The sequence below is a fragment of the Dipodomys spectabilis genome, unplaced genomic scaffold (assembly GCF_019054845.1).
Source record: "Dipodomys spectabilis isolate Male_0828 unplaced genomic scaffold, ASM1905484v1 ptg000107l, whole genome shotgun sequence".
NCBI classification, from domain to species: domain Eukaryota; kingdom Metazoa; phylum Chordata; class Mammalia; order Rodentia; family Heteromyidae; genus Dipodomys; species Dipodomys spectabilis.
The window spans coordinates 64,044-86,537 of NW_024870784.1; the positions used below are offsets into that span (position 1 = coordinate 64,044).

Below are 22,494 nucleotides of genomic sequence, written 5' to 3' on the forward strand. Positions count from 1 at the left end.
CTCAGCATGATAAACAACAGAGAAATATTCCAATCTTGGTCCAGGGTGCATGCAGACAGCAGGGCAGGCATCCACAGGGAGGACACAAGGCTAACAGGGCTGAGAAATACCCAGAGAAAGAGGAACGCTGACAGGAGACATGGTGTATACTTCCACTTACAGGCAGCCTGAGGATCGTGCTTCACCTAACATCACGTCACCACTCAAGCTTATTTCTACAGTTAAGTTTGAGAGACACCTAATGGCTGCCGTGGAGAGAGGTAATAGAGACAGAAATGACTAAGTGTTAACTGTTTACAGCTGTTCAGTTATTTAAGAAGTTAGATCCTCCCTGACATGTTCCAACATAGAAAAGCTAAATTTGAGTCATACTCTGTGTGTATGTATGTGTGTACATGAGCTGCTGTTGTCGTAGTTTTTACATATACTAAAGCCACACGGGAAAATATTAGCATTGGAAGTTCTAACTGGGGCTGAATTTAGATTCCCATCAGAATCTCAAGATTGGAAATCTCTAGCCTTCTCAATCACCAAGCTACTCAGGAGGCTGAAATCTAAGGATAGAGTAGAAGCTAGCCTAGCTAGACAAATCTGAGATTCCTATCTCCAATGAACCTGCAAAAAGACATAAATAGAAGTGTGGCCCAAGAGGCAGAGTATCAGTTGTGAGCCAATCAGAAAGAGCCGATCAAGAGTATGAGGTCCTGAGTTCAAGCCCCAGTACCAACATACATGGAAAAAAAGAAGAAACTCCAGTGCCCTCCAGTTTCACTTCCTGCGTTTGTGATTACCTGTGGTAAACTTTTATTCGAATATATGATTATAATGGTCCTCTGCTGACAATCGCTTGGGGTGCCTAACTTACAAAATAAACTTTATCATTAGTATGTTTGTGCAGGAATGACCAGTGTCGAGAGCTTGACACTAGCCACCATTTCAGACAGCCAGGGGCATTTAATAATCCCAAACCTGAAGATAACGGCAGCTACAACATAGCGGTGTATGTCCCGGTCCCGTATCACTCAATCTCAGAATAAATGAATTTAAAGAGCTCTGAAACTCAGCCTGCTCTTGATCCTTGCTATTTTACCTTTACCTGACAGAAATTAAGCAAACTAAAGAGATAAAGAGAAATCTCATGGAGCAAGTGGCTTTGGAGGATCGGATATTTATTTATACTCCCTGCCGCTAATTACGGCTTTAATACAGAGGTCACACTTCTACATTAGCCTTTTCACACACAGATGTGACTCTCTGCTGCGGGGAAAACTGTCCTTGGGGCTTTTTGATGTCTTTCGTTCTAAGGTCAAGCTGTAAACAGCATGAAGGTACAATGCAAGCAGTCAGAGCTTCAAAATTAGATTCTCTTCTAATGAAGAGGCCATGAGCCTTGATGAAGCTCTCTGAAATGAGCATTCTCTGTTTGCAGGAAAAGATGGAGGGGAATATACTAGTCAGTAAAAAGGCTGAAGATTTTCACATGCCAAAAGTCTTTAGAATCAAAATGACCTATGCCATATACAGAGGGTCTTCAATCATTCTACCAGGAACTTTGATCTCCTCCCAATACACAGCAGGATCTCCCATACTCAGTAGGGCCACAAGATTTGCCTTGGTCTATGACTAACTGGAAGTAAAGCGATTCCCACTTTACCATCTCTCTCTGTCCCCCAGGCAAAGCCACAGATGATGTCTCCGGTGACAACTGTTCTGGCTGAGTGCTGAAGCCCATCCACAAAGGATGCACAATGAATGGGAGACAGCAGTCTCAGCTCTGAGCCAATCAGCAGGCTTTAGTGACGACTGTTCATAACTTTGCTCACTTCTCTTCTCCAGACTGAGAGGGACAGTATGGATTTCCCTGTTGATTTCACTCAGGTCCCAACTCTTGTTTGTTACTAGTTAAGTCATGCAGTGTAACGTGTAGAGTAATCTTAAACTCATGGACAGGACTGCAGAGTTAACTACCAGGACACAGACAATCATGTGTACAAGCAGGCCTGTTAACACAGCAGGCTTTGTCTGGCTGCAATTCTTTGAAACACCTGCTTTCAACTTACGTCCTTGGCTGGCATCGGGCTGCTTAGATATGGGGACCATCCCTAGCACTCTAACCTAACTCCTGTGCTTTGACTATTTGTGAAAGCCATAAAACTTATGCGGAGCACCTGCCTTCCTCCTGGGTGGGGTCTAGAACTTTTGTGGGTGCTAAGCAGGGGTTGGGGGGGTCCCCGTGGGCACATGTATGACCAGCTTTCCAAGAAAACCCCTGGCTCTGAGCCTCGAGGGGCATGTATCCCCCACGTGTTGTCCCAAGTTGATATTGGAACTGACTCCACCTATGGGACCCCACTGGGAGAGGAATCTTTGTGTAAGCACACCTATGTCCACCCTGCTACACGCACTGCTTTAGTACCTTCACTTTGGCCGATCTTGCCGGTGTCATTTCATTGTTATAGGTAAGAGTCATGAGAGTACTGCAGGTTAAGTCCTCTCAGTGGCGGAGCAAGCCCAGTGTGGTCCCGGAGATGCCAACACAGTGTCAGAATCATCCCCTTTGACATTGTATTTATAGGAGAAGAACATGGATGGGTAATACCGTCCCATGGAAGGACATCACAACACAAACCAGTCTGCTCTCACTGTTTCCTTCTTACGAGAGCAGGACCCCAATGATTCGTGGGAAGAAATGCATGGCGCCCATGCATTACTTTGTCTGTTTTCCCAGTTCAGTGATTTACCACAGCACCATGGGAGCCAGAAATGCTCCATGTGAAACGAACCCCAAGGGCTTCTTAGTGGATTGTAGATCACTGCCAACGTGCCCCTGCAAAGCTCAACTGGACCCCCATGTACCAGTGATGGAAGACAAGCGAGCCTACCGTAATTGTCAGCCGCTGCGTCTGCCTTCTCCATGTGGATGCTTTGCGTGACTTTTGGACAAATTTCAATTTCTTTATACAGCTGAAAATTACAAAGAGGAAGCTAGTTAGGGTGACATTATAAAGAACTTCTGAAGAGCAGTCATTATTCAGAGTCAAAGTAGAAACTTAGAATTCCTTGCTTCACTCAGCACGTCTTTTCTCACCTTGTTAAAAAAAAAAAAAAAAAGAGTGTAAAAATTTAAAGAGCTAAAGTAACTACAACCTCTAATGCTGGGAGAGGAAGGGGTGTATCAAAATCAAGAATAAGTAATAAAGACCTTGGCATGCGATTCATGGAAATAAGAGAACTCTCTGCTCCCATTCTATTCTACTCCCATACAGCCATTTTGCAAAAAATTCACAATATTACAAATAGAGACAAAGATAGTATTGGTTTTGGGTTTTTTGGTCAGTCATAGGGCCTGAACTCTGAGACTGGGCGCTGTCCCTCAGCTCTTTAGCTCAAGGCGAGCACTCTACAACTTAAGCCACAGCGCCACTTCTGACAAAGATAGCATTGAAACAAACAAGGAATTATGTTAATAGATAACATTCCTTTTTAGTCACAGTTTACCAAAGTTAGCCAAATGAATCACCTGTCTGGAAACCTAAGAAGGTCTAGACAGACTAATTTTACAACGCCAGGATAAGAATGACATACAGGCTGCACATCAGAAATGTTTCTTTCCTTCCAAGCCCAGTGAGACAGACCTGTAATCCTGGCACTGGGGAGGTTGAGGCAAGAGGATGCTAAATTGGAAGCAAATCTGTCTCAAGAAACTAAGGGCTCAGAGGCGCAGGACATGGTGGTCTCTTGACTAGTGCATTAGGCAATGAATTCTTATCGTTAGGACCACAAAAAAAATTATCACTCAAATTAATTGTTAGTTGGTATATCTGAACCTAATCACAATGATTCAGGAATTTCCAATGATGTATGTGTGTCTTTGTATTTCACATAAACTTTGAGACAATCTCTACCTTAAAAATAAAGGGCGGGGCACCAGTGGCTCACCCCTATAATCCTAGTTACTTAGGAGGATCTGAGGATCACAGATCAAAGCCAGCCCTGGCAGGAAAGCCTAAGAAAGACTGATCTCCAATTAATCACCAGAAAAACCAGAAGTGGCACTGTGGCTCAAGCGGTAGAGCTCTCGCCTTAAACTGAAGAGCTCAAGGACAGTGCCCGGGCCGAGAGTTCAAACCCCACAACCGACCAAAAAAAGGGAACAAGGCCGGTGAAGAAGTATTTTACTCAATTCCTAAGGCCAGAACACACAGAGATGACACCTGAACCCTTGCTGGCTCCAGTGCTAAAATGCTTCACACTCCACTAAGATGCCTCAAACCTTGGGGAAATGAGCCGAAAGCTGAAATCCAAAATTGAAGGCAAAAATCTAAACACTGATAGGACAAAGTCATGTACACAATGTTAAAACTATTCATTGATCTTAAAATGCAAATAAAATTTTATGCATGCTATCTAAGAGAAAATGTATACTGTATCACTAAAGCAAAGTCTTGGTGATTCTCTGACCACACAACCTTCTGACAGAAATGAGTTTATTCAGGCAGGTAGAAAAGAATGCCAACTGCTTTCTCTCAACTCACTTTGGCCATCTGAGAGGTAAGTCTATTGGATGAGAATTCAGGAACCTGGGATCAGTCTGTTGTATATAATAAATGTTGGGGGATGGGAGAAGAACCTGGAAAGCACATCCCAGATTCATTTGAACATCCTCTCCTAATGTCATTTCCACCATGTGCCACATGGTAGGGGCATCAAGCTGAATGTGATTTTATTTGTATACTTCAGAAATATTTCATATGTATTAATTTCCCAAATTAGAAGAAATAAGTTATATTGATTTTTCTTTTTTTTTTGGGGGGGGGGGGTAACCAGTTCTGGGACTTGAACTCAGGGCCTAGGTACTGTCTCTGAGGATTTTTTGCTCAGAGCAAGCATTTGAGCCACATCTCCACTCCTGTCTTTTCTGAGGGTTAACTGGGAGATAAAGAGTCTCAGGAACTTTCCTGCCTTGGCTAGCATTAAATTGTGATCTTCTGATACCGCCTTTCGGAGGAGCTAGAATTACAAACATGCTCCACCAGCAATCAGCTTACATTGATTTTTAGTTCATAAAATATAATCAACAAAATTATAAGTGGCAAATTCTTTAAATAAGGTTTGCAGCACATATCCTAACACCACGTAATGCTCAAGGAAACACTATCTACAGCTGAAAAAAAACACTTGGGATTTCATGGGTGCCTTCATGAGTAAAAGCCACATCTTTCCACCAGGTGGCAGTATGTAGCTGTTCTAACAGCCTGGGCAAAGATCCAATAGGAGCACAGCTTCCTGGACCATCTTTCTTGGGTTTTTGTTTTTACTTTTTCTTTTTTGGTGGGTCATGGGGCTTGAACTCAGGACCTGGACACTGTCCCTGAGCTTTTTTGCTCAAGACTAGCCCTCTACCACTTTGAGTCACAGCACCACTTGTGGTTTTTATGGTGGTTAATTGGAGATTAAGAGTCTTAGTGACTTTCCTGCCCAGGCTCACTTTGAACCATCTTATCTCAGCCTCCTGAGTAGCTGGGATTTCAAGTGTGAGCCACCAGCACCCAGACTTTCTTGGTCTTTTGTAATACTACCTCCCACTTTTCTTCACAATTGCCTCTTTTACTGCTATCAGAAAACTTGGGGTCACATACACAGGCTCTCTGGCTCAGTCTTCTTTACCCTGGTTAAGACTAAAGCCAGGTTTAATAAATAAGCTCTGATGGGGCTGGGAAGGTAGCTCAGTGGTAGAGTGCTTGCCTTGCATGCATGAGGCCCTGGGTTCAATTCCTTAGCACTACATAAACAGAAAAAGTCAGAAGTGGCTCAAGTGGAAGAGCGCTTGCCTTGAGCTGAAGAGCGCAGGAAGAGGGCACAGGCCCAGAGTTCAAGCCCCATGACCAAACAAATAAACAAAAAAAAGCTCTGGTAAAATATATGTTATTTCAAAAATAGTAAGCATTAAAATGGATTTTTAATGAAATCACAATGTTAGAGGCTAGATGTCTTTAGTAATGAAGTGTCACCCAAATTCCCTAGATTTGATTAAGCCAATAATGCAGCATGTTTTCCTTGCTTTCAAAAGCTGAATAAGGCCAAGCACACATACCAGGGCTTGACCTCAGGGCCAATGTACTGTCCCTTGGCTGTTCGGCTCATGACTGGTGCTCTATCACTTGAGCCACACCTCAGATTCAGGGTTTTGAGTAGTTAGTTGGATTTTCTGCTGGACTTTCCTGCCAGGGCTGGCTTCAAACCACGCCTCAGACCTGACTCCTGAATAGCTAGGATTTAGGTAAGAGCCACCAGCTCCCGGCTTAGTATGGGATTTTGAGAAGCAAATGCCTCCACAGACCTCAGCCACATTCCTGATCCTTCCATAGACTGTGACCAGACAACCAACTAATCAGGAAAAAAAAAAAAACTGCCAAAGGAGTCATTTATAGTAACACAATCAGGAAAGCAGATAAATTGATCACCTCCAAGGGTAAGAGAATATTTGATCACCAAAACAAATATAGTAAAAGCCTTCCAAAATGGTCTTTCACATCTAGTACTACTCACTTTTACTACTATTAATCTGACATGGCAGAGAATAGAAGTTCTGGAAGTCAGACATGTGAATGTAATTTATGAGGATGGCTTCCGGCCTGGACAGAATTTCTGAGACATCAACATCAGATAGGAGGAAGGCTAGGAAGGAGCACAAACTATTTGTGGACTGATGCATATTGAGAAAAAAAGGACATAATCTAAATATCTACACACTCTCAAAGAAACATGCAGGAACGCTATGCTCAGAAAGTCTCTACCTTAGAATAATACCATATTCTGCTTCATGGCCTAACACTAGCACAAAACAAGGAACTCCACAGATAATATGTGAATGGTCTATGAACTTGGCTATTGGGGGGAAAAAGATACTTTTATCAAACAGCATTTTTTTCTATCAAAACTGCATGCAGGGGCTGGGAAGGTGGCTCAGTGGTAGAGCCCTTGCCTTGCATGCCTGAGGCCCTGGGTTCGATTCCTCATCACCACATAAGCAAAAAGAAAAAAGCCAGAAGTGGCGCTATGGCTCAAGTAGTAGAGCACTAGCTTTGAGCTGAAGAGCTGAGGGACAACACCCAGGCCCAGAGTTCAGGCCCCACGACCGGTCTTCCCCTCCCCCCCAAAACAACTGCATGCAGGCAATAAACACATCAATGTCTGCAGTGTGGGTGACTTTGTCCTGAATAAAAATCCGTCATTTTTTATATTACATTCTACTTGCTACTAATATCTCAAAACATGACTTATGATTGGGAACCAGTGGCTCATGTCTATAATCCTAGCTACTCAGGAGGTTGGGATCTGCAGTGCAGAAAGATAATCTAAAAGACTCTTTTCTCTAGTTAACCAGCAAAAAGCTGGAAGTAGAGCTGTGGTTCAAGTGCTAAAGCACCTACCTTAGCAAAAAGAAAAGGTAAGCAAGATTGCAAGATCCTTAGTTCAAGCCCCCAGCACCAGCAAATTTTTATATGTATGTGTATATACATATACAGTATGCCTGTGTATACATATATACGTAGCAGCCACTCAATCTGCTACTAGGTCTTGGAATTTAATGAGCTAAGGAATAGATGAATATATTATCTAACCTATAGATATGTTTGGTAACTATTTTATTCTAATTGAATTATGGATAAGTCTATGTATTGTATTTTATGCAACTTAATGCACTATTCTATCCAAAGTATATCTATCTAGTCTATCCAACGCACTATCTGAAGCATAAAAAGGCAGGTTAAGAACCCTGGTAAAAATAGACATATTAGAGCAAACAAGGCTATGGCATTTGTTTCCCTAAGGCATCTAGGGCTGGAGACACTTGCAAAAAAGCAAGAGAGCATTCTGTGATCTCTTTGTACGTTAGATTCATTCTAAAAGTCAGAACCTGTCCACAGCGACTGAAACTCCACAAACAGACTACACTGGACACACACGGTCTTCTTTCACAGATGACACCACACAATGGCCAGGACTTAAAAAATAATAAGCTGATACAAATTCAAAAGATCTGTGTCAAGTATTAGCTCCTTTTCTGTATAGAACACTGAATTAAGTGACATGTCCTTCCTGAAATGAGGATGTAAAAATTCACCATGCAACGATGCAAAATTTATGCTCAGTAGTTATTGGAGAATTATCAACAACAACAAAAATCTCGCTCCCTCCTCCCACCTCCTTTTCCATGACCCTCTCTCTTTTGCTCTAAAACAAACAGATTTGCTCTACTGAGTGGCTCACACCTGTAACCCTAGCTACTCAGGAGGCTAAGATCTGAGACGCATTGTTCAAAGCCAGTCCAGGCTGTAAAGTCTATGACACTCTTCTCTCCAATTAACCACCAAAATGCTCAAGTGGTACAGCACTAACCATGAGCAAGGACAGGCTCAAGGACAGCGCTCAGACCCAGAACTGGCAAAAAATAAAAATAAAAAATTTAAAAGTATGTAAATAAACACACAGAGGTCTCACTGTGTTGTCTAGGCTGGTCTCAAACTTCTGGACCCAATAGATTCTCCTGCGTCAGCCTCTCAAATAGCTAGGACTATAGGTACCTGCCAACCGCTAACATTTCTCTTTTTTTAATTAGAAAAAAAAAGATTCCCCCTTCCTTTAACAGAGCACAAATACTGGAACTTTCTGCACAAAAGAAATAAGCACTGGAAATTTCTGTACAGAAGAGAAAGAATGTATCAGTTTCTCCGTTAAATGTAACCACTGCTTCAATACACATTAAATGGCGCTTAGAAATGGACTCCATCAGGACAAAGTAGTAAAGCACCTGCCTTGTAAGCCTGGAGTTCAATCTCCGGTATCACCAAAATATTAAAAACTAGTGTGTGTGTGTGTGTGTGTGTGTGTGTGTGTGTGTGTGTGTGTGTGTGTGTGTGTGTGTGTGTGTGTGAGAGAGAGAGAGAGAGAGAGAGAGAGAGAGAATATGAATATGGGGGCTTGAACTCAGGGCCTTGTACTCCTCCCTGGCATTTTTTGTTTGTTCAAGCCTGGTGCTCTACCACTTGAGCCAAACCTCCTGCTTTTTGCTAGTTAACTGGAGATAAGAGGCTTAGATCTGTCTGCCCGGGCTGGCTTTAACTATGATTCTCAGATGGCAGCCTCCTGAGTAGCTAGGAACCACCAATGCCTGGCTTCCCTCTTCTCCTTTATAATATGATCAGATTGTTACAAAAGCATACCTTCTGTTATGTTTCTTTACAGAAAACACAGGAAGAGGCCTCAGGTAACCTTTTGGAGTGACAGATTGCTTCAAATCATAATTATGGTGCAGAAACATGACTGCATGCATTTGTCAAAGCCTCCAATGGCAATGTTGCTGAGAGTTTAACAGTATGTAAAACATACCTCAATAAAGCTGACTTACAGCACGGTTTCCTACTGAGTTTTCAAATCATTCTTCTTTTTTCCAAAACGTGAACCCATGGATTTAAAACTTTAGTCCCACTCTGGCAAAGCAGTACCCTGGCCCCCCAAAAGATGACTTAGTACAAGCAAGCAGAAAGAATTCCAACAGAGGCCATTGGCTCCCAAAATCTTTCCTTATTCAAAACGAAAAATGTACTACTCAACTAATGAAAAAACAACTTATCACCAGCAAACTGCATGATTCACTAGGACTATCTGCTACATTATTCACTATCTATCTCTAATCCATGTGTGTATGCACATGCGTGTGCTGGTCCTGAGGCTTGAATTCAAGGCCTGGACACTGTCCCTGAGCTTTTTTGCTCAAGGCTACCATTCTACCACTTAAGCCACAAGTCCATTTCCAGCTTTTGGTGATTAATTGGAGATAAGCCTCTCACGGACTTTCCTACTTGGGCTGGCTTCCAACCACAATCATCAGATCTCAGTTTCCAAAGTAGCTAGAACTACAGACATGATCCACGGGTACTTTGCTCTAATCTTTTAAAATCCTTGAAATTAAGCACTCACTATCTGACCAATTTCACATGATAGATAAGCAGTAAGACCAACATCAAAAGCCAGGTTGGGTTCAAAACCGAAGTATAGTAAGACTGTTGAAACCCAGAACCCCCAGAGCTGACATCCGCGAGCACTGACATCAGTACAATGCTAACAGGTTGGGCCATGTGAAGAGATGCAGCTTTCTGTTCATCCACCAGATTCGACCCACCAGTTTCAATGTGGATATAAAAGTCACACAAAACCTGAGGTAGTGCTTCACTGTGGAATGAATAGTCAACAATTTAAAACAAAAGGCTACAATGAAGCTGGGAAGAATGAATAAAACCCTATCTGAGCTCTAGCTCTGGGTTTCCATGTTTTAAAGTAGTACCCAGCTACTCTTGCATGCATGAAGGTGCCATCTCCATTCTGGAAGTTCTCGGATAGGTAAGGTCATTTCCTCCAGCTTCAGAGCTCTGAATGCAGCTCATTTATTTGAGAAATTGTTCCACCCCACCGACCGCAATTAATACAAGTACACACATAATTTGAAAATAATCTCCCACAGAATATACTTGGACAACAGTCATCAGCATTACCAGTTCATAAATGTCCTCCTCGGGATGCGGAACATAGAACTGCATTTTGTTAGCTATTAAAAACTTCAGACGCAGGTAATGAGCAGAATGATCCAGTTGATGTGTCTGGGAGAAAAAAAAAAGAAAAAAAATGTCTGTTCAGTAAGAAATAGGAGTGATTACATCTCAGCCATGTTACTATGTTTTCCCAAGAACAAGACATCTGTTCAAGGGACAGGGGTGTGCAGTTTCTATACGTCTCAAAACATTCATATTCTAAACTCAGACACAGAACTCATTCATGAAATTCCAGGATATCATACATTTCCATGGGAATAACTGAGTTACAGCTTCCCCTTCCCCTCATTTGGTCTGTTAGTTTTTTGTGCATTTTGGGTGGGTTTTTTTGTCTGTTTGTTTGGTTTTGGTGCCAGTCCTGGGGCTTGAACTCAGGGGCTCGGCACTGTCTTTGAGCTTTTGTGTCCAAGGCCAGTGCTCTACCACTTGAGCCACAGTGCCATTTCTGGCTTTTTAGTAGTTAATTTAAGATAAGAGTCTCATGGACTTTCCTGCCTGGGGTGGCTTTGAACCACAATCCTTAGACTGTGGTTTTCAGCTTCCTGGAATCTGGGAATACAGCCGTGAGCTACTGATGCTTGTGGTGTATTTTAACACTGGGTTTTCAACAAAAACTATGGCAAGAAAGAACCCCTGCATATACCTACACAGATCCTTAAAAAATAGTGGGAGGAAACGAAGGAAAGTATTTACTGTGCCCAGGCGGTTATTTTGTCAGCTCTGCAGACTTGGGACTAGCTGTTAACAATTCATTTGCAAGGAGTCAGTGTGAGACAGTGTTTGGATTTCAATCTTATTCATATATTCCAGAGATTCCCTCCAAAGGTAGGTGACAGGTGACAAGTATGAGTGCAACTTTGGAAACACACTGAATGACATGCCCAAGAAAAACAATTCTATGACAGCTATTTCCACTGGCCTAGGATGCGTCTAGCTAAAAAAGCATCTTTGAATTTGTTTTGATAATAACAGAATCGTGATAATATGGTTTTATAAATAATTCTCAATGTACTATCAAGAAAGTCAAAGGGAAAAAGTAAGGAAAGCTGTTTGAAAGTTACATGACAACATAAAAATGTATGGTTAGAAAGAAAACTGTTAAGATTGAGTAATTTTTAAAATGTCCTTATCGTTGAAAAATTATAATCTAAAATGCTGATAGAAAAAAATAGATTATTTTGCTCCCAAAATTATCTCAACTTGGGGGGAGGCGTGGCTTGCGTGAATAAATTAATAGAACTCAGTTTGATAATTACAGATCCTAGGCAATGGATAATGAGAATTTATTCCGCTTCTCTCATATAAACTTGAAATTTTTCGGTGAAGTAAATACATAATCCCTTCATATTCAAAGCTCTAATAATGAAAATTATTTCTATATATACAAATGTATGTTTGTATGTGTGTGTGTGTGTGTGTGTGTGTGTGTGTGTGTGTGTGTGTGTGTCTGTCTGTCTGTCCATCTGTCTGTCCTGGGGCTTGAACTCAGGGCCTGGGCACTGTCCCTGAGCATTTTTGCTCAAGGCTAGCACTCTACCACTTGAAGCACAGCTCCACTGCTGGCTTTTTGGTGATTAATTAAAAATAAAGAGTCTCACAAACTTTCCTGTCCAGGCTGGCTTTGAACTTTATCTTAACCTCCTCAGTAGCTAGGTTTATAGGCTATGAGCCACCAGCACCTGGCAAAGAAATTAATTTTTAAGTAGTTTTTTTTTTCCTTCCCAAGTAATCTATACTTCTATAAATGTACAGGAAGGATATAAATCCATTTGAACTTTTAGACGTGCCAGACACTGTGTGAGAGTATCAACATGAATAAGATAGTTCACTCATCAGAAGTTACGTGTGTTATGGGCAGAAGGGTATGCAAACAATGGGTGCTAGAGAAGTGGTCATTTCATTTTTTAAATGTACATACTCAGGAAAGACATCCTGCATTATAGCAAGAGCTCACTCTGGAAAGTAAAAACAATCCGTTCCCTTTAAAAACCTTGGCAGAATGATTTTCAAGTTTCTGTCAGTGATTCCTGGGGACCCCCGACGTGTATCCTATTCCCAAGTAACATGATAGTCTGCAGCCGCTGTGCAGAACACAGACGCTATTCACTTAACACGTTCTGGACACCTGGCTTTGCTTCCATTGGCTGTCTGTATGGAAGGCCGGATGTTATTGTCTGACAGGCCCAGGACTGTTGATGTCAAAGATAATAAGGCTGGATTGGTGAAATGTAGAACAGAGAAGTTCTTAAGAGTGATGCCTCCTGTTTGTCAAAGAAGCACCAAGACAATGAGAAAATAGTAATATTTAGGGTGATGTGATGAGCCAGAAAAGCTTGAGAGAGGGGTACAATGCCTCCTACCTCCCAGGGTCCTCACCAAAACCTTTCATTAGAAGCAAAACTTTTAGGTTTGCCATCTGTTCCCTACTGAGGCAGAAAGGAAAAAGAAATGGAATTTCACGGGGTCTTAATAACAGGAATAAAGCAGCTTGGAAATCTTTATGGACACTCCAAATGAGACTACTGTGAAGCCCATCCACCGTCTGCAAATCAGATCCAAGTAGTGAATTCACTAACGAGACTCTGATACCTGAAATCCTGTGTGTGTGTGTGTGTGTGTGTGTGTGTGTGTGTGTGTGTGTGTATGTGTGTGTGAGAGAGTGTCAGGTACTCAGGGCTGCAGGTGGCTCTCATCCCTAAAACACTACCCTGCTGCTGACATTTCTACATTTGCAAAAGGAAGAAGAAAGCGTGGTTAGGAGAGGGGAGAGGGGGCTCACCTCAACTGTCTAATGCAGGGCAGAGAACAAAAGAATGATAAATATAATAATAACAGTGTTAGGATGATTCTTGACATATACATTCCATTGTATTTTTCAAATTTCTTTTAATCATCCTAAGAATTATTTTAAAAATGAGTAAGATCCATTTTAACCGGTTTTATATACCACCATACACATGCATACATACATACATATAATAAAGTATATAAATGCATTTGTATAAACTTAAGCATGCCATATACCATGTAAAGCACTGAGAATGTAGACACCAATGAAAACTAAATATAGCCAGTCATTGGTGGCTCACATCTGTAATCTAGTTACTCTGGGGGCTAATATGCGAGGACAGAAGCCAGCCCAAGCAGGAAAGTCTGTGAGACTTATTTCCAATATGACTGAAACATGGAAGTAGAAATGTGGCTCAAGTGGTGGAATGCTAATCTTGAACAAAAGAAGCTCACGTATAGTATCCAGGCTTTGAGTTCAAACCTCAGGACCAAAGCGTGCGCATACACACACACACGCACGCATATACCCATATACACACACAAAGATAAAACTCTTCAGGAATGTGTAGTATAGGGTAGGGATGAGTCTTAATAATTTAAAATTTTCAAACTAATCTTATGCCATAAACATAAAATTATAATGAGGCCGAGGGTGGTAGTTCACACATTATCTCAGTACACAGAAGGCTACGGCAGAACTATGTTGTAAGGCCATTCTGGGCTATAGAGTAAAAAATGTGTGTGTGTGTGTGTGTGTGTGTGTGTGTGTGTGTGTGTGTGTGTGTGTGTGCATCTTTGAACAAAAGGAATTCCAAATGCTAAGGAGTAATTTAGGATAGTGATTGTAATAAATATGTGACCTCCTTTAGACTTGAAAAATGTTCAAGAGAAATTTTCCTTCAGAAGAAGAATTCAGTTACGAAAATATCCGAATTGTATGATTTGCTTCCCAATGTACATTTATTCAAGCAACTCAGAGAGCATCAGACTCACTGTGAAACAAGGCAGCTGCAAAGGATACCATAAAATATTATCCTAGAGCACTGTGTAGTTTCTTTGGCCTTCTTTTTTAAAAATCAGTATCTTACAATTGTTTCAAAGAGGAGAGTAGCAAAATACCAATGTAAATCTTTCACAAGCATAGTTTAAGTCATAGATGAAAATGCAATAGATAAAAGTGTATTGTCCTAGATCTTCTAATCTATGTTGTGTTCTTCCTTTTCTCTTAATTTTGATGAAGCCTCTCTGGGAATCATCCAAACACATAATTGCTGAGTAGAGAAATGCATGCACACACACACCACACACACACACGTATACACACAAATACATGAGGTGCTATGCAGAATTTCCAAAGATATTGCCTCTGGCTTCCCAAGTGACCTTTTGTTTTTTTAAACGCCAGTTATTTGGCTACTAAAGGCCTTACATTAACTTTAGCAAAAGCATGAAATAAACCTGAAACACCAAGACCACATGTGCACATTCTGAATACACATGCATTACTTTTGCAATATTTTAGAATTGCAACAACGTGAATATATCCAAAACCTATAGGCCAACGTGCTTAATTGCTGTCCCTAGCAACAATCATTGTAGTAACAGCTATAACATGAAACACAGATGTTGAAACAGGTACTATACCAGAACTTGACTGGTGATCAGATGGCAGATGGTAAACGGATGTGAAATGATGAGGATCAGAGAGAAAAGGAAAGAGAATGAGCTGAATGCAAGAGACAGGAGAAAGAGATTGATTATTAAATATGAGAAGCATCTGCCACCAACGCTGAAGACAGCAACAATGACATCGATGGCATGCATTCTTACATCTTTATTTTCAATCCCTCCTCCAACCACAACACAAAATTAAACTGAAAAACAAAAAACCCACTCACCATTCTCTTAGGTCATTAATAACATGTAGCACTATCTCCTCCATTATCTCTTTTGCTCTAAAGAATAAAATTGGCTCCACTAATTACAACAAAGTGTTTTCCAAAGAAGAAGCACCTGGCTCTGAGCACACTATATAATTTATCCTACATAATGCTCTTCCGAGACCATCAATTTCTTAAAGTGTATCGTCGAAGGTTTCTGTTTTTAAACTCCTGAGATGTATGCTCATTCCACACTGTGCTGTCTTTGTTATTTTATTTCTAGGCTTTGGCAAAAAAAGAAATGAGGAGCCAGGGAATATTCATCAAGATGGTCTCTTTCAGAGACAAAAAAAAATTCCCAAGGAAGAGGTCTTCGGCATTATTTAAAGATGATCACAAAATGGCCATGACAGTAACTGTCCTTCATTCAGTTCATCTCAATAAAGCTAAAAGTTGAAAAAGTACTTAAAAACTGGGTCGACCATTTATGGCTCCACCCACTGATCACTTTCCACCAATGGATGTGATTACCAGAAAACTGTAGCTTCATCTGTTGAGTCCTAAGCCGATGGGCATAGGACACTATTAAGCCCCAGAGTTCCTAAGAAACAACTTCCTGATTTGATCCTAGGCAACATTTAAAAAGAAAGAAAAAGAAAAAAGACCAGAGTCCTACTTCTAGTACCTTCAGCTGTTGCTCGGAGAGTAAACTCCCACAGCTCAAGAGAACATTAATGGTTCTCTAAAGAACTATGCTCATCTATAAATAAAAGAACGCAGAAATCCTAACCAGGCCTATTTTGTAAAGTAATTAAAATGAAAAATTATGAACAGAGATGTCATTATCTTCCAAAGCAAGAACTCACACACATAAAGGAATCCAAGTATGTAAGGTGATACCTTTTATTTTTAACATCTCTGTGGGGGCTGACTTTAGATTTTGCCTTAAAACAAGTGGCAGTTCTGCTTTATCTCTGCATACGATTATTTGGGAGTCATGTTTGATCTGGACTCTTCTATTCCTCAGTTGTATGAAAAACTCTACTCTTTCCCTTAAAAAGGATCTATTGATTTGTTTTCTTCAAAGTCATAGGAATTATTATTGATTGTAGAACTATAAATATCCATTTATGGCCCGGCACTGGTGCCTCACACCTGCAAATTTAACTACTCAAGAGGCTGAAATCTGAGGATCATGGTTCAAAGTCAGCCTGGGCAGAAATGCACCAATTAGCTACAAAACATTTTTTTAAAAGCAATGGAGAAGTGGAGCTGATAGTTCTTGTGACAGTCTATCTATCACACTGGGGTACACCCAGGTTTGGGCTCAGTCTCCCCTTTGCAATGACTAGTACGTGAGCCTAGATAAAGAACTAAGGCTCTTGAAGACTCACTTGCTCCATCTGTAAAATGGAAAAGTTAACAGCTTGGTCTCAGACATGATGGGCTACTAAGACCATTAATCCCACTATATACGCAAAAGCATGCAAGAAAAAGCTCCTTTCTTTCCTCTTTTCCTGCTCTCATGCCAGGACACTGATATGACAGCAATGGGATGGAGGGGAGGGGACAGAACTAGGCTCACTTTGACATTCCTGTAGTTTAAGTAAAAGCTCTGCTAGAGGAAATGAATTTCATTATTTTTCAATTTGAAACACTGACCAATTCTGTGTTCTCAAAGAGAACTCTCCCATCATGGAAATCAACCTTACACTCATCTCAGTTTTCCCCTACTTTAAAGATGGCAGTTATATATCAATTACTAACTAAAGAACAAGGTGAAAAATACTACTCATACTATGATGACATTAAATATATATAAGAATATATGTATAGAAAGAAATGGAAGGATAATGTTAAAAGGTTTGTTGTGGTTATGTTTAGATTGTATTAAAGTCCTCAGCACAGTAATATGGTATTTTTGCCTGTAGATTTGCTAAGCTGTCTGAATGTAATATGCTAGCTACAAATCTATCTCAACCTACCATAAATATAAACACCAATTAGCTATGTAGAAGAGTTTCTCCCTTCCCCCAAAAGTACTACTTATATTATTATGTACATTGTCACAAAGGAATACAACACTGCCCTGGAGACATTTTAAACACTTTTTTTCCCCTTACAACTGAGTTTTCTTGTGCACTTCCATGAATTCTTTATCTCATATAGCTGTTTCTCAAGGAAACCATCTAAAGTAGCTTGGTACCTTGCAAATAAGCTCCAGGGTGTCCCGTGCAGTATCTCCTGGCCGGACAACAGTCAGGGCTGGCTGATTATTGGGCAGACAGAACCAAGATGGAGTGAAATACTCATGGACCCAAATGTCGCAGTCAGGATTGTGCTGGTGGACGCTAGGTAAGACCACTTCTTTCTCCCTCTGGAATAAGAAGTAAAGTTAGCCAAGCAGAAACAGTCCCTCTGTCATAACCTCTGCACACAGGTATTCTCTATTCCTAGGAAAATGGCCAGGGCAGAAGCAGGGGCAGCAATGGGGGTTAGGAAACCCTTGGAGACAAAGAGAAGCTATTGAGAAAGGTGGAGGATGGTCACAGTGCGGGGGAGGCAGATTTCTGACTTCAGCTATGGGTAGGCTTCCCATGTAGCCCACAGAATCCATTGGTAGGAAAGGCATGAATGAGTAGTACCAAAACATGGAAGAGGACAAAAAAAACACACACACAGATGACCATTTGGCTCAGTGTTATGCTATTATTTCATCTACAAACCCATTTTAAGTTTTGAGCAGAGAATTCCATCAGCGAATATCTCCTGTATGACATCTATACTTCAAAGCAACAATGAGATCCCATGGAAATATTGCTCATAAAGATACTGTTCTAACACAACCTATTGACAGACAGCATCATCATTTTGGGGCTCTCCTTGGGCCTCTAAGCATAACTCTGGTAGAGGGAAAGCTCCATTTCCCAGATAAAGTTCACAGGAATTGAGGATGAGCCTCCTGGCCAGCCTCCTGGGGTCATTGAAATTACTCCATCCAAAAATGAGGGATAATAGAAAGCTTGCAAATGTAGAAGCAAGCTGAGCAGCTGAAGAAAATGCTCCACAAATAGAGGAAAAATGAGGAGCCCAGTCATATAAACCAGAAAGTAATTCTCTTAGATACTGGCAATGTAAACACTGTATTGATGTTCACTATGTTCCAACTAATATGACTGCACTGTTGGCATATAACCAAACCATGGATTGGAAATTATATAATTATAGATTACCAAGGACAGAGCTAATTACAAGCAGCACATTACAAGAAGAAAAAAGTTTCTAAACAAAGGTTCAGAAGTAACACAACAACTTCCATATGAAACAACTTCCACTAAGATAGCCAGGCGCCGGTAGCTCACGCCTGTAATTCTCGATACTCAGAAGGCTGAGATCTGAGGATCACGGTTCAAAGCCAGCCCGGGCAGGAAAGTCTGTGAGACTCTTATCTCCAAGAAACCACTAGAAAACTGGAAGTGGAGCTGTGGCTCAAGCAGTAGAGCGCTGGCCTTAAGCTGAAGAGTGCAGGGACAGTGCCCAGGCCCAGAGTTCAAGCCCCACGACCAACAACAACAACAACAGAAGACCACTAAGCTAAACCCAACTGCAGATCATCATTTCAGCCATGCCTTTGAATGCTATGGCTTTCACAGGTAAGTAGGACTCCAGGGAAACAATTGCCAAACAGCAATCAACTTGCCCACATGCCATTAACTGTGAATGGAATCTTCCAAATGTTCTTACATGCTGTGTAAATGAAGGGCCCAACAGCACTTCAGTTTGACATGGAAACTGCTCTTTGAGAACAAGGCTTTCTAGCCAGGAAGTGAGATTTAGATAGAAAGTTAGACAGACAGACAGACAGACAAAATGTCTGGGAAAAAAAAGAAAAAAAAACTAATAAAACTTATACATAATGGCAAAAAACTAAATTGTCACCTTCTGTGTTTGGGAGAGGCTAGTCCATCATTCAAATAGTATGGAAGATGAACTGGCCTCCTTTAGAACTGACTAAATAAATACCCAAAACTGTCTTTGATAGCAATATAATTTCATCAAATCTTGTCACAGATAGAAAGAAAGTGAGTATAATGGTGGGGTAGTTCCAAGGACAACTGTCTTTGTAGCCAGGATGACATCATCAGGCATTGTCTGCACATGGCCTTCTGATGGCCACTTTTTCCCCTTTCCCTCCTAGAACCAGATCCTCATGTACTGTGGTTTGAGACTCAGATCTTTCTAGAACATGGAGCTCAGTCACTGCTGGTTGACACTGTTTGGTTGCATGGCAACCAAGAGCTAAATTCTGTCATATTGATCCTGAGTCTGGAGAGCCAGAGATGTTATCAACATCAGAACCTCCAAACAAAAAGGCACTTTGGACTTGGAAACTAGGGATGTCCATTGATTTAGAGGGTGAAAAAATTGTCAATAGAGGGAAGGGAGAGAAAAATATCACATTATCTTTCTGGGCTTTCAATCAAAGCAGTTTGAAAGCCTCTACTCAATTCAAGTGTAAGATTGAACTAAGTCTGTGAATCGTTAATTGAATACTTGACATGGGAAGCAAATGCATTTTCTTTTTTGAAGAACACAGTATCAGAACATTTCTTGGGAATTTAGTAGGAGCAAAATGGCATGTGTGGGCGGGGAACTTGGGCAGTCAAAACTCACCTCTTGGGAACTGAAGTTGTACATAAAAAGGAATTAGCAGTGACATAAAACCGCTAACTCACCACTCAAATTGTCTCATATTCTCATAGGAAATTTAACACATCAAATGATACGCATAAAATGTTATGTCAGCAGGAGAATGTTCTTATTATCATCAGGTTTTAAACATAAAATGATTTCTCCAGCTCACACTGACCTGTTATACAACTTTTTTTAAAAAAAAGCTAATAATTTCACAGTTTTTCATATTAAGTTGGCTTAATTTTAGTATTCCAAGAAACCATAGCATTGTGCATGTGCTGATGCATTTGTGGCACTTCTAGAAAAGGAACACGTGTTTATTTTTACCTTGCCATCTGGAACAATGTCATCAAATATTCCCTCCAAAGATTTCTTTACAGCGTCAGTTCCCTCTCCAAACACCTGCATATACAAAAGTAGCGTCTTAAAAAAAGAAATTTGAGCAATGATGCAAATTAACCATGGGAAGGATAGAAATGGACAAGACTATTAGAATACATTATAATAGTTTTCAGATACTCCTACATCAAATCCCAACGTGGGGTGTAGAATTTATGGTAGCATACTGTGAAAATCACATCTTGTATGCAGATTAACTTCTCATGCCTTTAATTTTTTGATCTGGATAGTTTCTATATTAATTCAAGGAAAATAAACTTACAAAAGCACTAACTAGATTCACTTAGATGAGAATTTATGCCTTACATATCTCATCAGGTATTTAGAAATAATATTCACTTTATTTTTTATCACTCTTTTTAAAAGGTAGGCATTAGATGATTTTTTAAAAACATACCATGCCAGAGAAGCTTCTTCGAATTATAAATGAGAAAAATACTTATTTTTTGAAATCTAGTGAATCTGACTAACTTAATGATCACATGAAAATCATAACACTAGGCAGCCAATACCCAAACACATGGGCATGGGGAATATTATGTGCTGGTTATAAAATAATCATACACTATTAGGATAATGTACATAGTTAAGAAAAAGCTTTGCAATGAGTACAAATCAAGTACAAGAAAACAAGTGGCATACATTGTCCTGAATTAATTACTGAGTTAGTGAAGACTGAATTAATGAGTAAATTTCTATTGGAATGTTGGCTGCTAAGCAAGAAGATTTTGAAAATTCCTACTTTAAGAAAAAATTATGTATAAAAGACTATATTGTCCTTTGATTTATGAAAAATTCTCTTAAATTCAGTCATAAATTTCAGAAGCAAAAGGCTAAAACAGAACCTGGTACCATATGAAATAAGTGTTTTGATAGTACAAATCTTCAAGGTCTTTACTTAGACTTATAGTGGTGCTTTGAGGCATCTGTTGTGAGAGATACATAGAAAATGACACCACCACATCCCCAAAGCAGGGTGACATGCTGAGTGTTAATGGCCTCCAGAAATTTAATAAAATATTGAGTCTCTTCTGTGAGGGCCTTTCTCCAAACAGCTGCTTCTTCAGATTTACATAAGAGCAAGACAGCCAAAAACAAAAAATAACAACCACAACAACCAAAAAACCCTCTGTGTTCTGTCCTCAAAGACCACAGAACAGTAGAACTGTTCAGTCTCACGTGCTCTGATCATTTGCCCATTTGTTCTCCTGCAGACTCCATCAAGATGGAAAAATGGAGGATGTGAGTCAGCTAAGAAACTTTAGGATACTGATGTCCAGAATGAATCTCTTTAAAGGTTTATTTCTTATGGATAGAATAAGTAACAGCATTTGTCTGGCAGGTCCAGAATTCAATCCTCAGTACAAAATACACACACACACACACACACACACACACACACACACACACACACACACACACACACACGAACTAGTGACTCATGCCTATAGCCCTAGCTACTCAGGAGGTTGATATCCGAGGATTGCAGTTTGAAGCCAGATCAGGCAGAAAAGTCTGTGAGACACTCATCTCCAATTAATCACCAAAATGCCAGACGTGAACTGTGGTTCAAGCGATAGAGTTCCAGTAGCCATGAGCCAAAAAGCTCAGGGACAGCAACCCAGACCTTGAGTTCAGGCACACACAAAAATAAAACAGAACACAAGAGAACAAAGTAAAATGCGTGAACTTTGTTTTAGGACACCAATAGCTGGGATTTGCTGAGCAAGCAGGGAGGAGTCTTTGAGGCAGCAAGCCAGTGAATGTGGACGTCACATCGCACAGGGACATAGGGACTGTCACACGGGCCATCCTAGTCACGACCTCCAAAATGCTCAGTGTCTGGCTGTCCAGCCACTGCAGCCCATGAACTGGACATTCTCTTTGCAAAAAGAAAACAAATCTATCCTTTAGTCCCTGTAGGTCAGAGTCTGAGGACAAAGATAGACAGCAATGATGAAACGTGAAGCAATTCCAACAGGACAGTGGCCTTAGGAAGGAAGCAAAGGCAACGGGGAAGGTGAAATCAGCAGGGCACCAGTGGCCCATGATGCACGGATACAGGTTGTGCTGTTCATGAGTACCAAGACCCCTGCCAGTGCTGTCTCTGAGCAGGC

The 22,494-nt window shown here is 40.7% G+C and overlaps 1 protein-coding gene across 1 annotated transcript in view; it reads right to left on the reverse strand.

The window, feature by feature from the left end:
* Tiam1 (TIAM Rac1 associated GEF 1) overlaps window positions 1-22,494 on the reverse strand; it is a 347,016-nt gene that overhangs the window by 59,701 nt on the left and 264,821 nt on the right. Inside the window, exons 11-14 of the mRNA XM_042687299.1 lie at window positions 20,306-20,380; window positions 17,490-17,660; window positions 10,557-10,661; window positions 2,883-2,964 (exon numbers count right to left, since the gene is read on the reverse strand). Of these exons, the coding sequence (XP_042543233.1) occupies window positions 2,883-2,964; window positions 10,557-10,661; window positions 17,490-17,660; window positions 20,306-20,380 (433 nt within the window). The remainder of the gene's footprint in view (window positions 1-2,882; window positions 2,965-10,556; window positions 10,662-17,489; window positions 17,661-20,305; window positions 20,381-22,494) is intronic.